At 36.6% G+C, this 12602-nt stretch overlaps 1 protein-coding gene across 6 annotated transcripts; it reads right to left on the bottom strand.

Annotated features, from left to right (window-relative positions):
• Positions 1 to 413: 413 nt before the first annotated feature.
• LOC113346726 (triacylglycerol lipase 1-like) lies at positions 414 to 4585 on the bottom strand. Of its 6 annotated transcripts, none has more exons than XM_026590222.1 (11): positions 4349 to 4585; positions 4096 to 4206; positions 3353 to 3493; positions 2775 to 2885; positions 2530 to 2673; positions 2393 to 2433; positions 2214 to 2290; positions 1708 to 1803; positions 1103 to 1397; positions 862 to 899; positions 414 to 722 (listed from the first exon to the last, which is right to left on the bottom strand). In XM_026590222.1, the coding sequence occupies exons 1-11, from the start codon at positions 4535 to 4537 to the stop codon at positions 688 to 690; spliced, it is 1278 nt and encodes a 425-aa protein (XP_026446007.1). In that variant the 5' UTR covers positions 4538 to 4585; the 3' UTR covers positions 414 to 687. The 6 variants fall into 6 exon arrangements, with proteins under 6 accessions (XP_026446007.1, XP_026446006.1, XP_026446008.1 ...); XM_026590221.1 differs by having other exon boundaries at positions 414 to 773; XM_026590223.1 differs by having other exon boundaries at positions 576 to 722; positions 814 to 899.
• Between the last annotated feature and the right edge of the window lie 8017 nt (positions 4586 to 12602).

The raw sequence follows: 12602 nt of genomic DNA on the forward strand, positions 1-12602 counted from the left end.
TCAGTTGCTAGATTTCCAACCGTAGCAGGGTTCTTGGTGGATATTTATGGAGTGGGGTTATGTATGAGGAAAGTAGCAGTGACGGGACGGACCTAGTGAGGAGGGAAAGAGGCGGAGAGTGGAGAAGATGAAGAAAAACGCAATGGCATGGACTAGAAAACAGCAAGGGACAGAATGGCTGAAGGTTTTTTTTTTTGTTTTCTTACCTCAGTTTATTGAAGCATTTTGTAAATGACATTCAACGGATGGTATCTGAATCCCGATATAGACTACGATCAGTTGAATTTCGCTGTTGTTATAATCAACTTAATATTATTATGATTAAGACAAATCAAGTGGGACTGGAAACCCCGAACCTTGTTACTTCCATTTCCTATGAACTCGTCATTATAAAAAGAAAATGTGGAATCCCATAACAAAAATAATTTTCTTAAAGTTCAAAATTCAAAGGGTCTACCACTTTACCTACCTAGTCATGGATTCACATCAAATTCTGCTACATCTATACTCGAATGGAATTGTCATGATACAAACAGTCTTCAAGGTGCTTGAGAGTTTTTACTAACTCAAAAAAGAGAGATAAATACCATCTAGAAATTTGAATTTCAGGCTTACATGGGAGCTCCTAGATGCAAAGGTCCTGACATCCAATTAAACAGCTTTGAAGATCAATCCTATTAACAGCTCCTAGTAGTGTAGATCACCTGCCTTTATTGCGGACCCTGTCCAATAAATTTCGTTAACCTGACATCCAATTCTAACTCTTCCGCAATCTGCACAAATAGGTTCTAAGAAAGTGTACGAAGAACATACTCAATCAGTCTCCTCTAAATTAACGGTCAAGTTGCTTTGATATCTTACTTCTTGATTGTTGAGACGAACTTGCTTCCTCTGGTATCCTGCAAAGATAAGTTATATATATTAAGGAGTTTGGGTAACAGAGATCTTAGCCACATTCCAACCAAGGTCAACCTTGGTTATCTCATCCAGAATGAACACTATTTGCTTAAAGAACAAAGTGGGTCTGTATAAAATACAGGTAATTACGGGTAACTTTTATATTTATGGTAGCATTAGAAAACTATTAGACTTTGTGGATGACCTAAAGAAGTCGATCATATGGCTGTACACATCTTCGTTAGCATTTACACTCAAGATGAAGTCGATGTGACCATAATTCTCAAGATACAGCAATTCCGGCCTAGATTTCAATTCGTTAACAGTTTGCTCCAGATCAGTCACATCTGCTAAGGCATCATTACCCCCGTAACCCATCCATATACGCAAAGAAGTTGGTATGCTCGAGATGTCAAATGCCGGGGGTTGGAATAAACCGTATCGTTTGATGTTGCCCCATAATCCATAGTCATACATTCCAAATTTACCTTTGCGGATCACTGCCAAGATAAAAGTAAATGTTGAAAAGCTCTGTTCGAGAAATTGTGACGATGCAGTAACATCACGTTTCACTAAACGTCTCAAACAACAAACTATTGTATTGAAGGGTGATATACTGTAATATAAGCTCAACCGTAAACCAATGCTAGCTGAACAAAATACTTCAAACTTTTTATATACTTGTGAAAATGCCTTTGTTCATAGTGGAAGTCCAACAATCCAATTCTTAAAGGTGCAACCTTTTAGCATGAATCTCGAAAGCTACATGACTATTTCTACAATAAAATTGCAGGGTCTGAAAGCACTTACTTTGAAAAAGGTGGTTCAAGTTTTTCGCGGATGATGGATGTGGTTCAAACTCTAGATAGAAGTCAACATGCGAATTGTTGAAGCAGCAGTTCTTCCCTGCAAGGCAGTCCAATTGAATATAAAAACATTGTGAATTCATCAGCGTATTAGACTCCTTTAGTTCCACTTGTTTAATCATAAATTATGTGATGCTGTTAATGTTGCATTTTTATAGACATGATTCAGTAGACCGCATTCACACATTTACATAGTTAACTACTTGACCAAGAGAAAATGATATTTGCAAGACTAGGACAGGGCTTTAAATTCTTATTCCATATCATAGACAAGCAAATTGAGATGTGACCAGAATCAGCATCTTATGTATATATTAGTTACCATTAGGATCAATAAGGCTGATTTCTAGAATGATGCTGATAAGATCTGTTTGACCTAGGTATACGTTGCTATATTCAAACAAAACTAAGTGAGTAGCTAAAATGAGGAGAAGGATAAAGAGAAGAAACCTGTTAGAGAAGTTAGCAAATCGTTACAGTCTATATGGCCTTCGCATATTGAATTTACTAAGCGAACACCAACTTCACTGAAGACAATAGAAGGTTTCAAATAGTCTAATCGGGACAGAAGATGTAACATTCATAAAATTTATTTCAGCATGGGAAAATCAAGAAAATATGTAAGAGACCTTCGAAAATTGAGCTGATGGACTCCCATAGCCAAGATCATCTGTGAAAATAGTGCACAAAAACAATTCCAGCAGTCAGCGTTAGAAAAAAAATGCTTCCGTTAGAATTGTAATCGTCATCTAAGTAAGAAGTGTACCTGATCCAGATGTGTGCCAACTGCTCTAAGTACAAATTGAGCACTAATATGGCCCAAATAAGATATGGGGCAAAGAAGAGCAACAGCTTCAACCTTCTTCACTATATCTGTTTGGGAGAGAGCAGCTAGAGCCATGATGGTTCCCTATGAAGATATTAGAATGATGAGCTGCAGTGAGAATGAGTAACAAAGACTACAAGTCTACAACTAAAGTATCAAAATGAGAAGTGACAGGCAGATGATACCTGTGAATGCCCCACATAGTACATTTTTGAACTTGTTACAGAATATACATAGTTGATCATTTCTACAAGGTCATTTAAAGCCAATTCCTGCCAACTCCAATCCCAGAATTCCTGCAAAATCAACACAGCCTTACAAGTTACAACTCTGAGAAGCGTAAACCCCAACCATATGTGATGCAGGGGGATATTGCGCTTCTTTAGGATTGTTTTCAATTTAGAAATGTTTTACTAGTTTCTAATCTGTAGGAGGGCGTTTCAGTCCTTGGTAATGTGTTCCCTTTCCTAGGGGTTTCTTTCTAGTAGAAATAGTTAGTATCATGTCGTTTAGAAGGAAGACTTTTATGATTTATTTTCTTATGACTAACAACTTATAATCTATTGATATAGAAGGGTGTTCGGTTGAACCTAAACTCGGTTTATCTATGCTCATAAATTTCAACTTCATGTTCTATCTGCATATATATGTTTGATTGCATTGTTCAATTCTTTGAACTTCCAAGTTCTAAGAAACCCATCAATATGGTACACATGCACTGAGTGTATGTGAGATGGTGTGGTTAAGCAAAACAGAATCAAACCTCATCCTTCTCAGATAAGGAGATATGTCCATGGCTCCAACGAGTACCGCGTACATTCCCAACCCAAACATCAAAACCAAGATCGGCAAGGATGAAGCCTAATGATTGCTCTGGGGAATTCAAAAACCAAGCATCACCACCCTGTACATGCATTGAAGTTAGCTTGAACCTCTCCATTGTTCCACAACAAATATGTAAGAACAGGAATTGACATACAATGCAAAACTGATTTGTTAAACATATTGCCACTCTGATGTAATGAAAGAATTTCAACATGTTAACATGAAGAGAGTGAGACTGGTATGGGACTTGTGTTGAAATAAACAATCCTAAACTATGTAGCTTCTACTGGATGCCTGAGTTAGCCATGAAAAAAAGCATGGGGTTTCTCATCTAAATGACCTCCTGCTCCTAGAGGTTGAATGCAACAATTTACTGAAACCCACATGGCTGGATACTTCAATAAGTATCCACATTTCTCAAAATTGGTAATTCTGTTTACTGGACCTACTACAATCCTTCCAAGCCTAAGGTATTCAATTGCAAAGTACTTCACGAATTAATAGAGAACTCTGAGAACTACACACATGTTCAGAAAGTTTCACTGGAAAGGGAAATTATTTTCCAATGAAGTTTAAATACTCAATTAAAATTCAAAAAAAAAAAAAACCAGTGCGGAAAAAAGAACACAAATGAGTACAGACAAACTCACAGTAACTTGAATGATAAAGATCGATCAAAACCTGAAAAAGTCCATGTTGAAGGAGAATTGGAGGACCGGAGTTAGCTTGTACGGCTCCATTACTTGACGACACACGTTGAATGCCTAATATGTAACCATCCTTTGTTTGAGTCTACAGGAATTGGAACAATAAAAATGTTAAATGTAAAACCTTTTTTTAATCAATCAGCTATATTGTTAATAAATTACCACCCTAATAGTAGTTGAACAGAAGAAAATGAATAATGATGATGAAAAGGATAAGAAAATGTTACGATGTGTTCAGAGCATGGATAACCAGAAGGTTGAATCAACTGAGAACATAAACCTTCATTACTTAATCGACGATGGAGATTGACTTCTTTGGTAGATAAATCACTCTTTCCCAAAAAGAATCCATTAAACATGAAGGAGAAGAAGATGTAAAGTGAGAAAATCTCCATTAACATCACTCTCCTCCCCATTTTCTGCCACTTCCCAGAAATGGCATGTTTCCCTATGGAAAAGTTAGAGACGAAGTGTCACGGGAATGTTTGTTTTTCGGATCTTATGAGTTTGCATGGGGATCCAAAAGTCGAACCAGATACCATGGGGTATGGAATTCGGTAGGGGTACATTTTTTTTCCCCATGTCAGTTGGTAAAAAAGAAGAAGTAGCACTCTAGGCATTTTAAAGCATTCCTAGACCCAACCCCTAATTGAATTAGTTACAACGCATTTGGATACAAATCCATAAGTAGTTTTTTGACTTCTAGAAGTCAAAAAGCAAAAAGTCAGTTTGGGTGTGGAATTTCAGAATGACTTTTAGAAGCAGAAAAGTCGACCTTTTGTGAAGCAAAATATCTGGACTTCTGACTTATGTTTCTGGGGAAGCAGAATTGTGTCCAACGTGCTATTATCGACACATGGAATGAGGCTCACCGTGCCTCTTCTAGATTCTGTGTTGTCTTGTCTAGCCGGAGTTGTCGACCGACTCAATGATCCGTGGCAACAACTAGATTTTTAAACGGTTAGATTATTACCTTATAAATAACACACCATTTCAAACACTAAAACTCATACCTTTCAAAAAAAAATTGAATTTTCTATTATGAAATAATAATTCAAGTATTTTAAATTCTTTAACTGAAATGTCTCGAAAGGCTATTATATTTTTCATGATGCCAAACTTGAAATTGTTGTTGTGATAAGATATGTGTTATTGTTTTTAAGAAATTGAAAATATTAAAAGGGGAAGCATGGTGCAGTTAGAATTTAATGTAGGTGAGTGTTCTGCTATAAGGCAAAGAAAAACTCAAGCTTTTGAAGTTAACATCTGAAGTTACAAAAACCACTCCAGAGTGTGTTGAATAAAAGATACGTCAAATGAAGATAACCATGAGGCCATAGATTGTCCGAAATTTTTATCGAAGTTAAGTTTTTATTGTCTAAGTTATATCTTATAAAATATGGACACTAATATTATTTAATTGGAAAATATTTAAAATTTAAAAGTTCGACTTCCATTTTTAATTAACGGTGTTTATTATTACATTTAGACTTCATTGAATTAACTTGGTTTAATAGCGGAAAAATAACATCAAACTACATTAGCAATGAAATACAGAGTATTTATAGAGAATTAAAAAAGGGTCGTTGGATAAAAATTAACGGCAATATTTGTAACAGCTATATTTTTAAAGTTATCAACTAAAAACCCACAAATGTGAGCTTCTAAACACAACCTAACGGAAGAATTCTCAATTGAAACCATGTATTTTAAAACCAACGGAAAACGACTATTATGTATGGAAGCAAAAGAGTTTTGTTCATGATGCTTCACGAATAACTGCAGTCTGATGCAATTGGATGTATTCTAAATATCCACAAGAAGGTTGTCCACGCATCATAATAATCGTTAAATCTCAGTCGGAAAAACTCAGGTATTTGCAATGTCAAGATCCTAACTGTTCTGAGGAACCACATATGCTAGATGATGTTATGAAGGTTGAAGAAGATGAAGAATAGGTAGCAGCACTGTGGAAAAACTTGAAACTTAAATCCAAATTGAACATGTTACATTACAATCAATGTGACAACGAAGGTTACCAAAATAAACATTATTCACATAGAATTAATGGATGGTCACAGCCCGGTTGTACTGCTTATATGCATTTCTATAGTTCTACAAAAGAAGACACATAAATAAAGCACTTCTAAATATATTCTAGGTGTTTTTTGGTGGAGGGAACTGATTAAGCGTAGGAACTGATTGATGCACTGACATTATTTATGTTTCAGTTTGGTGTTATAATGTTTATTTAATCGACGAAACTTTATTTGTATTTTCACCATCAGGCTGCTATCATAATTAATTCTAACTTTTTTTATTTTAAAGCAAATTATGTTGGATTAAAGCAAACTACATTGAATTAGAGAAAACTTCATTGGAATAAATCAATTACATTGAATTAAAACTAATGTATCATTCATTTAAAACTAATTTACCATTCAATTAAAACCAAATTAAAACTTGTTCACTAACGTCTTCATATAATGGCTGGATGGTGGAACATCTTGGAAGCAGAAGGGACTGAATCTGTTGATCTCTGTAAGAATGTTGAAACAAACTTCATAAAGGAAAGGTTCGCTGCTAGATGACTGTCATGTCGCTAGAGCTCTTTGTATCAGTTCCGCTTTAGTTTCACTGTTCAATCTTTGACAGTTATTATGCATTGGAAATCCTAGGAATTGATTGACATCGCCACTCATTACATGAAAATGAGACGACAAGAATTGAGCATCAGGCCTCATCGGTTTTCCCGTTTCTTCTGCGAATGTTTCTAAAATATTCTGCCATAAACTATGATTCGAGAATGCTTGATTACCATGGATGCTTTCTCTTGTTCTAAAAACATAAGCTTTACAAAAAGCTAAATCCTCTTCTTGAGTATACCTAGGAGCACTGGGGGCATTGGAATTGATTAGAGTGAGATTAGCTAGAAATTGAAGTGAAATTATATGAAATTTTAGGTATAAAAGGTGTGATTTTAGAGGTGGAAATGACTGAATTTACAGGGAATAAGATTAGAACCGTTTGATGGAAGTAGTCGTTATCAGCTCAGATAGAGACGCCCTGCTCAATCTGGAATGAGCATTATCTCAACTGGAAGCTAGCCTCGGCCTCTCCTAGGATGAATGTCTCGATTTGTTTCGTTCATCTCAAGTTGAGACTTCCGTCTAAACCTATGAAGGGATGCAAAACTCCCAAATTAAGCCGCTATACAAACTGACTACCGCAACTCCGTATAGTTGAGACCTAATAAACTATACCTAGTTACTAGTACAACTGATATTATTGAAAATAAAGAAAAATGATAGTTTGTTCAAACCTAAAATTATTCTTAGGAATAACGACTATGAACAAAGATAATTATTTAGACCTCGGTTTCCGACTATGAATAAAAATCAGAATCAAACTTGAACAATAAAATAATTTTCATCAAAATCAATTTTCTAAAACAATACCTTTGCGGACTCTTAAATAAACTTGGAAAAAAAACCTCACGTGTACAACAAGAAAGGATAAAAACAACCCAAACCGACTGAAAACCCTAATTTGCTATGTTTGGAAAATTTTAGGTTATCTAAAATAATCGTCGTACTCCTTAAACAAAACTCTATGCCATATACGGCAACCCAAACGGACTCCTAGGCTATAGTTTTCTCATCTGCATCATTCTCCCGGATTTAAAGAAATTCGGCCTTGAATTTCGCTGATCTTCGTCATTTGAATTATCTCCATGGTAGGTCACCAAGCGTTTGAAGTAGTATGGTTACTTATTGGAGATGCTGCCACATTAGTACCCCAATTTGAGCTTTTGCGCCCTGTTTGGTCCTTTATCTGCCTTGCTCCATGTTATGCATACGAAACTGAAATACAATCAAACATGTTGAGTGTATCCTGATATTGTTGAGGGGTACTACCTATATAATGAGTGATTGTTTGCGCATCCGTCTTCGATAGGTCGTTAAGAGTAAGTAGTTGATAAAACTCTTTGGTGTACTCATCGAATGGATATACTCCTTTCGTAGATTTTGCAGTTTTCGGTACTTCATGCTAATATAGTTATGCGGGAAAAATTGAGCTCTCATGTGTTTCTTCATCTTATTCCATGAGACTAACTTCTTCTTTCCCTTATAACTACGTTGAAGTTTGTGTTATTGCCACCACGAGTTATCTCTCGCATGGAAATAGTTGCTACCAATAAAACTCTTTTGTTATTTGGTACATATTTAAATTCCAAGACTCCTCAACCGTATTCAACCAAGAAATAAACTCTTATGGTTCCAAACCACCATGAAAATTTGGAATCTCTAATATTATGTTTTCCTTCCAGCGATCAGAAACTTCTCGTCGGATTACTCTATTACCAAAAGGATTGTCATTGCTCTCTTTTGACTCGTCTTCTTCTCATTCTTTTTCTTCACGCAAAATGTTACGTCAAACCAGCATAGTGTTGATATCTGTCATTAATTGTTCTCTTAATGCATTAAAAACTTCTTAAGCACCTCATCCTCCTCGACCTCGACTGACTTCTAGTCTTGGTCGCATCCTATCAACCCTAGAATCGATTTTTCTCTGTAACCAAACTAGTTTAGTGGATAATTTGTTCATACCTCGAATTATTCATAGGAATAACGACTATGAACAGAGATAATTATTAAGACCTCGGTTTCCCGACTTTAAATAAAAAGCAGAATTAAACTTGAATAAGTTCAATAAAATAAAAGTTAATTGTGTAGAACAACGACAATGCTACAGGACGCCAGATCTACGCCCTACTCTGCGCCCATCTGATGTGGTGGTAGTAATGTGTACATAAAGACAAAAACATAAATTAAAGTCTTCTCTCTGCTTTTTTACATTTCACTATTTCTCTCTCGTTTATTAATTTTTTGTGCTTCTTCCAGTTTCATCTTTCTTCCAACCAAGGAATACAATCAAATTTAAGAATGGCATCGATTTATACAATTATAAATTAAGGTGGTATAAGTTGTTTACATGGTGGAGGTGATAACCTGTTTGAATTTATATAGAATTTTTTTTTCTTCTAATAGTTTGGGATTTTTCCGAAAATCTTTGTGCAATTAAGAATCTTCAATTTAAAACATGGGTTTGTTGTATTTCATTTTAACTCTATGATTATCAATTCAAATTGTGCAAAAATAATCAATTAGGATTTATGAGTTTAATTTCTAGGGTTCTAGAATTTGAGTTTTTTTTTATATAAACAATCACCTTGTTCTTCGTATAAATTTAATGATGGAGGTAGTTAGTTAATCATTCCAATTTGTTGATTATCAACTTCAATCATATAAATTTCCAAAATTCCTCTTATTCTTGATGTATCTGTTTAAAATTAATATATTTGTTTATAATGAAGAAATAGGGTTTAATCAAAATTTTATTGTTAATGTAGGCTTGATAATGGCCAAAACTTGATCAGATTAAAAGAGGAATGAAAACAGACGAGAAAGAGATTTTCTTGTTAGCCGCAATTTTCTTCCAACTATACGTTGGAGATATTTTTTGGGGAGATACTGTAATATATCACATTTGTGAAAAGAAATTTGGAGAGAGACGGAAGAAGGAGAGAGTGAAATTTTAGTCTTACGTGTTTTTAGTCTTTTACGCCAGCTAAGTTTAACACGTCATGGGCGCAGAATATGGCGCAAAACAAGACTCATAAAAGCATTTCTGGTAGAACAATAACTTTGCATACTCTTAAATAAACTTGGAAAAAAAATAACTTGTGCAACAAGAAAGTACGAAAACAGCCCGAAACCAACTCGAAACCCTAATTTGCTATTTTTTCAAATTTTAAGTGATCTAAAACAATGAAAGTGCTCTCTAAATAAAACTCTATGCCACAAATGGTGACAGACTCCTAATATGTTATAACTTGCTCATCTGCATCATTTACTTAGTTTCTTTAGTGTCCTTGCGCCTACAACCAATATGTCCAACCCACGTGAATCAATTAAAAAGGCGCATTGCCAAGTATTTTTGTTCGCTGTAAAGACTTCGTGCTTCCAATTTCTTTCAGACGTGTTACAAACAGGAAGGAATCAATAATTGTTTGATAACTACTCGACAATCCAATCACAATACAAAAGATACAGTACGATATCATTTTAAAGTCAAGGATCTTCAGTTCAGATGTATGGTACTGTTGATGGTGGTTTTTAGTTCAGGGTCAAAATCGTAAAACCCTATATTTAGCGTTGTAATCATGTGAAGGAATAAAGGCCACTTGAAAGTAACGAGTTCTCAAACCTCTTTACTTACACATGTATTGAACAACTCAGTATATATATATATATATATATATATAATTCATTCAGAATGGTGCGCGTAGTAGCAATCCCAAATATTCTGTGAATTCTATTTTATGCTAGCACTACTAACTAATGCATGACACGCCTGGTATTTTTCCGTGCTATGTTCCCAGCAGAACTCTCGATACTGACATGACATGACGATCAATGCTCACTCTCAGCAGAGTAGCATGAATTTCCTGAAGTGCTAGTATTGGGATCTGCACAAAATACTCATACAGGCTACATCTCTCTTTTACAAAGGGATCAACACGTTCACACACTTTTTAATTAAAGGTAGCATGATCGAACTCATATTTATTCTTAAAGAAAAATCTAGACTGTCAATATCAGTCTCTGAAACGATCACCTCCACAAAATTTGGCCGCATGTTTCAGCAAGCCTAGACCATTCCTGATAGGACTAGGCAATCATCATATCGACCGACGGTAGGCCCACTAATGCCCTAGCCGGCCGAAATTTGTTTAACATACCCCCAGCGCCGTCAAACGCCACACCCAAGCGTGAGTGATCACGATGTCGAAAGAAAGATCAAACGAGCTAGACCTTTCAAAACGGTCTTACAAGCATCACGAACGTCCAACTTTGCCAGCCTGGTTGAACGGCTCCGATCCTCCTACGAACAATTAAGGAAGTGTCAGCATGATCATCGGCGGGTCCACTAGTGGCTTAGTCGATCGACTTTCCTGCGGCAAGCTTATAGAGTGCTCAGTCTCTCACCCAAACTTGAGTAGGCACGCTGTATTCAAAACCCTAAATTTGGGTTGCGGCAGTTTACAACTGTCGCAAATCGATCGTGTTCGTCCAACTTTGCCAGCCTTGTTGGACGACCGAGATCTTCCATGGAATGATCAAAGAGGCGCTAGCATGCACATTTTTGGCCCAACTCCTCCCTTGGTCGATCGACCTCTCCATGGAAAAACCAGAGCATGCCAAATCGTTTGCCCAAAGTAGCTTAAACGCACTGCTTTGAAAAACTTAAAAATACGGTTGCGGCAACACATTACTGCCGCAAATAGATCACAACCTTCCATCTTCGCCAGATGAATCGAGTGGATTAGATCTAATTCTAGATGGCCCAGGAAATGTCAGCGCGCTCACCAACAACTCGTCTTTGCACGAGGTCGATCGACCTGCTCAAACCAACATGCAACGCCTCGAATCGCTCGCTCAAAAGAGGGTTGGCCGATCGGCCTCTAAACCCTAAAAATTGCGTCAACGGCATTGAACAATTGCCGCAAATCGATCACGACCATCCAACTTCTCCAGCCTAGTTGGACAGTGCAGATCTATTTTCAGAAAAACCAACAGAGTAGCATTACTACGATCGTCCATCACTCCTTCATAGGGAGTGATCGACCAGGAGGTAGTTCGCCCATAGGGCACTCGAACAATCACCCAAAATAGGTCGATCACGCTACCCTTTTAAGACACTCAATCCGTGACTGATTCGATCGAGCTCAAAAACAACGATGCATTATGCGCATCGATTATTTTGAGTTGCTTGCTTAAAAGCGATACTTCACATGCATCGAATAAATACGATATTTTATATCGGCTTCATAAATAACTTAGTTATTTAACCTAATAACGCCATGTGTTATTCTTTGCGGCAAGTCCCACGACTTGGCCCACCTAGTCGAGACAATCAAACATGTCACAAACTGGGGGATACTTATTGGTGTATTGATCTGGCGGTTTACGGCGTGCGATGTGCAACGCGCTAATTATGAGAACGTGTCAGGAAAAGATGGACGGTTAACGACGATGAGAGTAATGGACGAAGATGTGACCACGTGATGGTTGATAGACACATTTTTGTGTCTGAATTGTCCTCAGTGTCTCTATTGCTAGTGCTTGATTTTGTACTTATTATGGTGTTTTTATGTTTGTGTGGGTGTTTTTGGAGAAATACACTTGTGTGAAAAAAGTTGCTCAAAAAGTGATGTTTGGACCCTGGAGGACATTTTCTATACGAACCCCATATTTGGCTAAGGGACACCCAAGGTTATGCGTAGCCCAAATTTGTCCTCAACACCCATCTGTTATTCGCACCCCAGAAAAGGATAGGGGCACTTCATCTTCAACAGTTCAAAAATAAAAAAATGGCGGGAAAAATATTCATTTCACTGACAGATTTTTCGATCGG

This window comes from Papaver somniferum, chromosome 2, assembly GCF_003573695.1.
Source record: "Papaver somniferum cultivar HN1 chromosome 2, ASM357369v1, whole genome shotgun sequence".
In the NCBI taxonomy this organism is placed as follows: domain Eukaryota; kingdom Viridiplantae; phylum Streptophyta; class Magnoliopsida; order Ranunculales; family Papaveraceae; genus Papaver; species Papaver somniferum.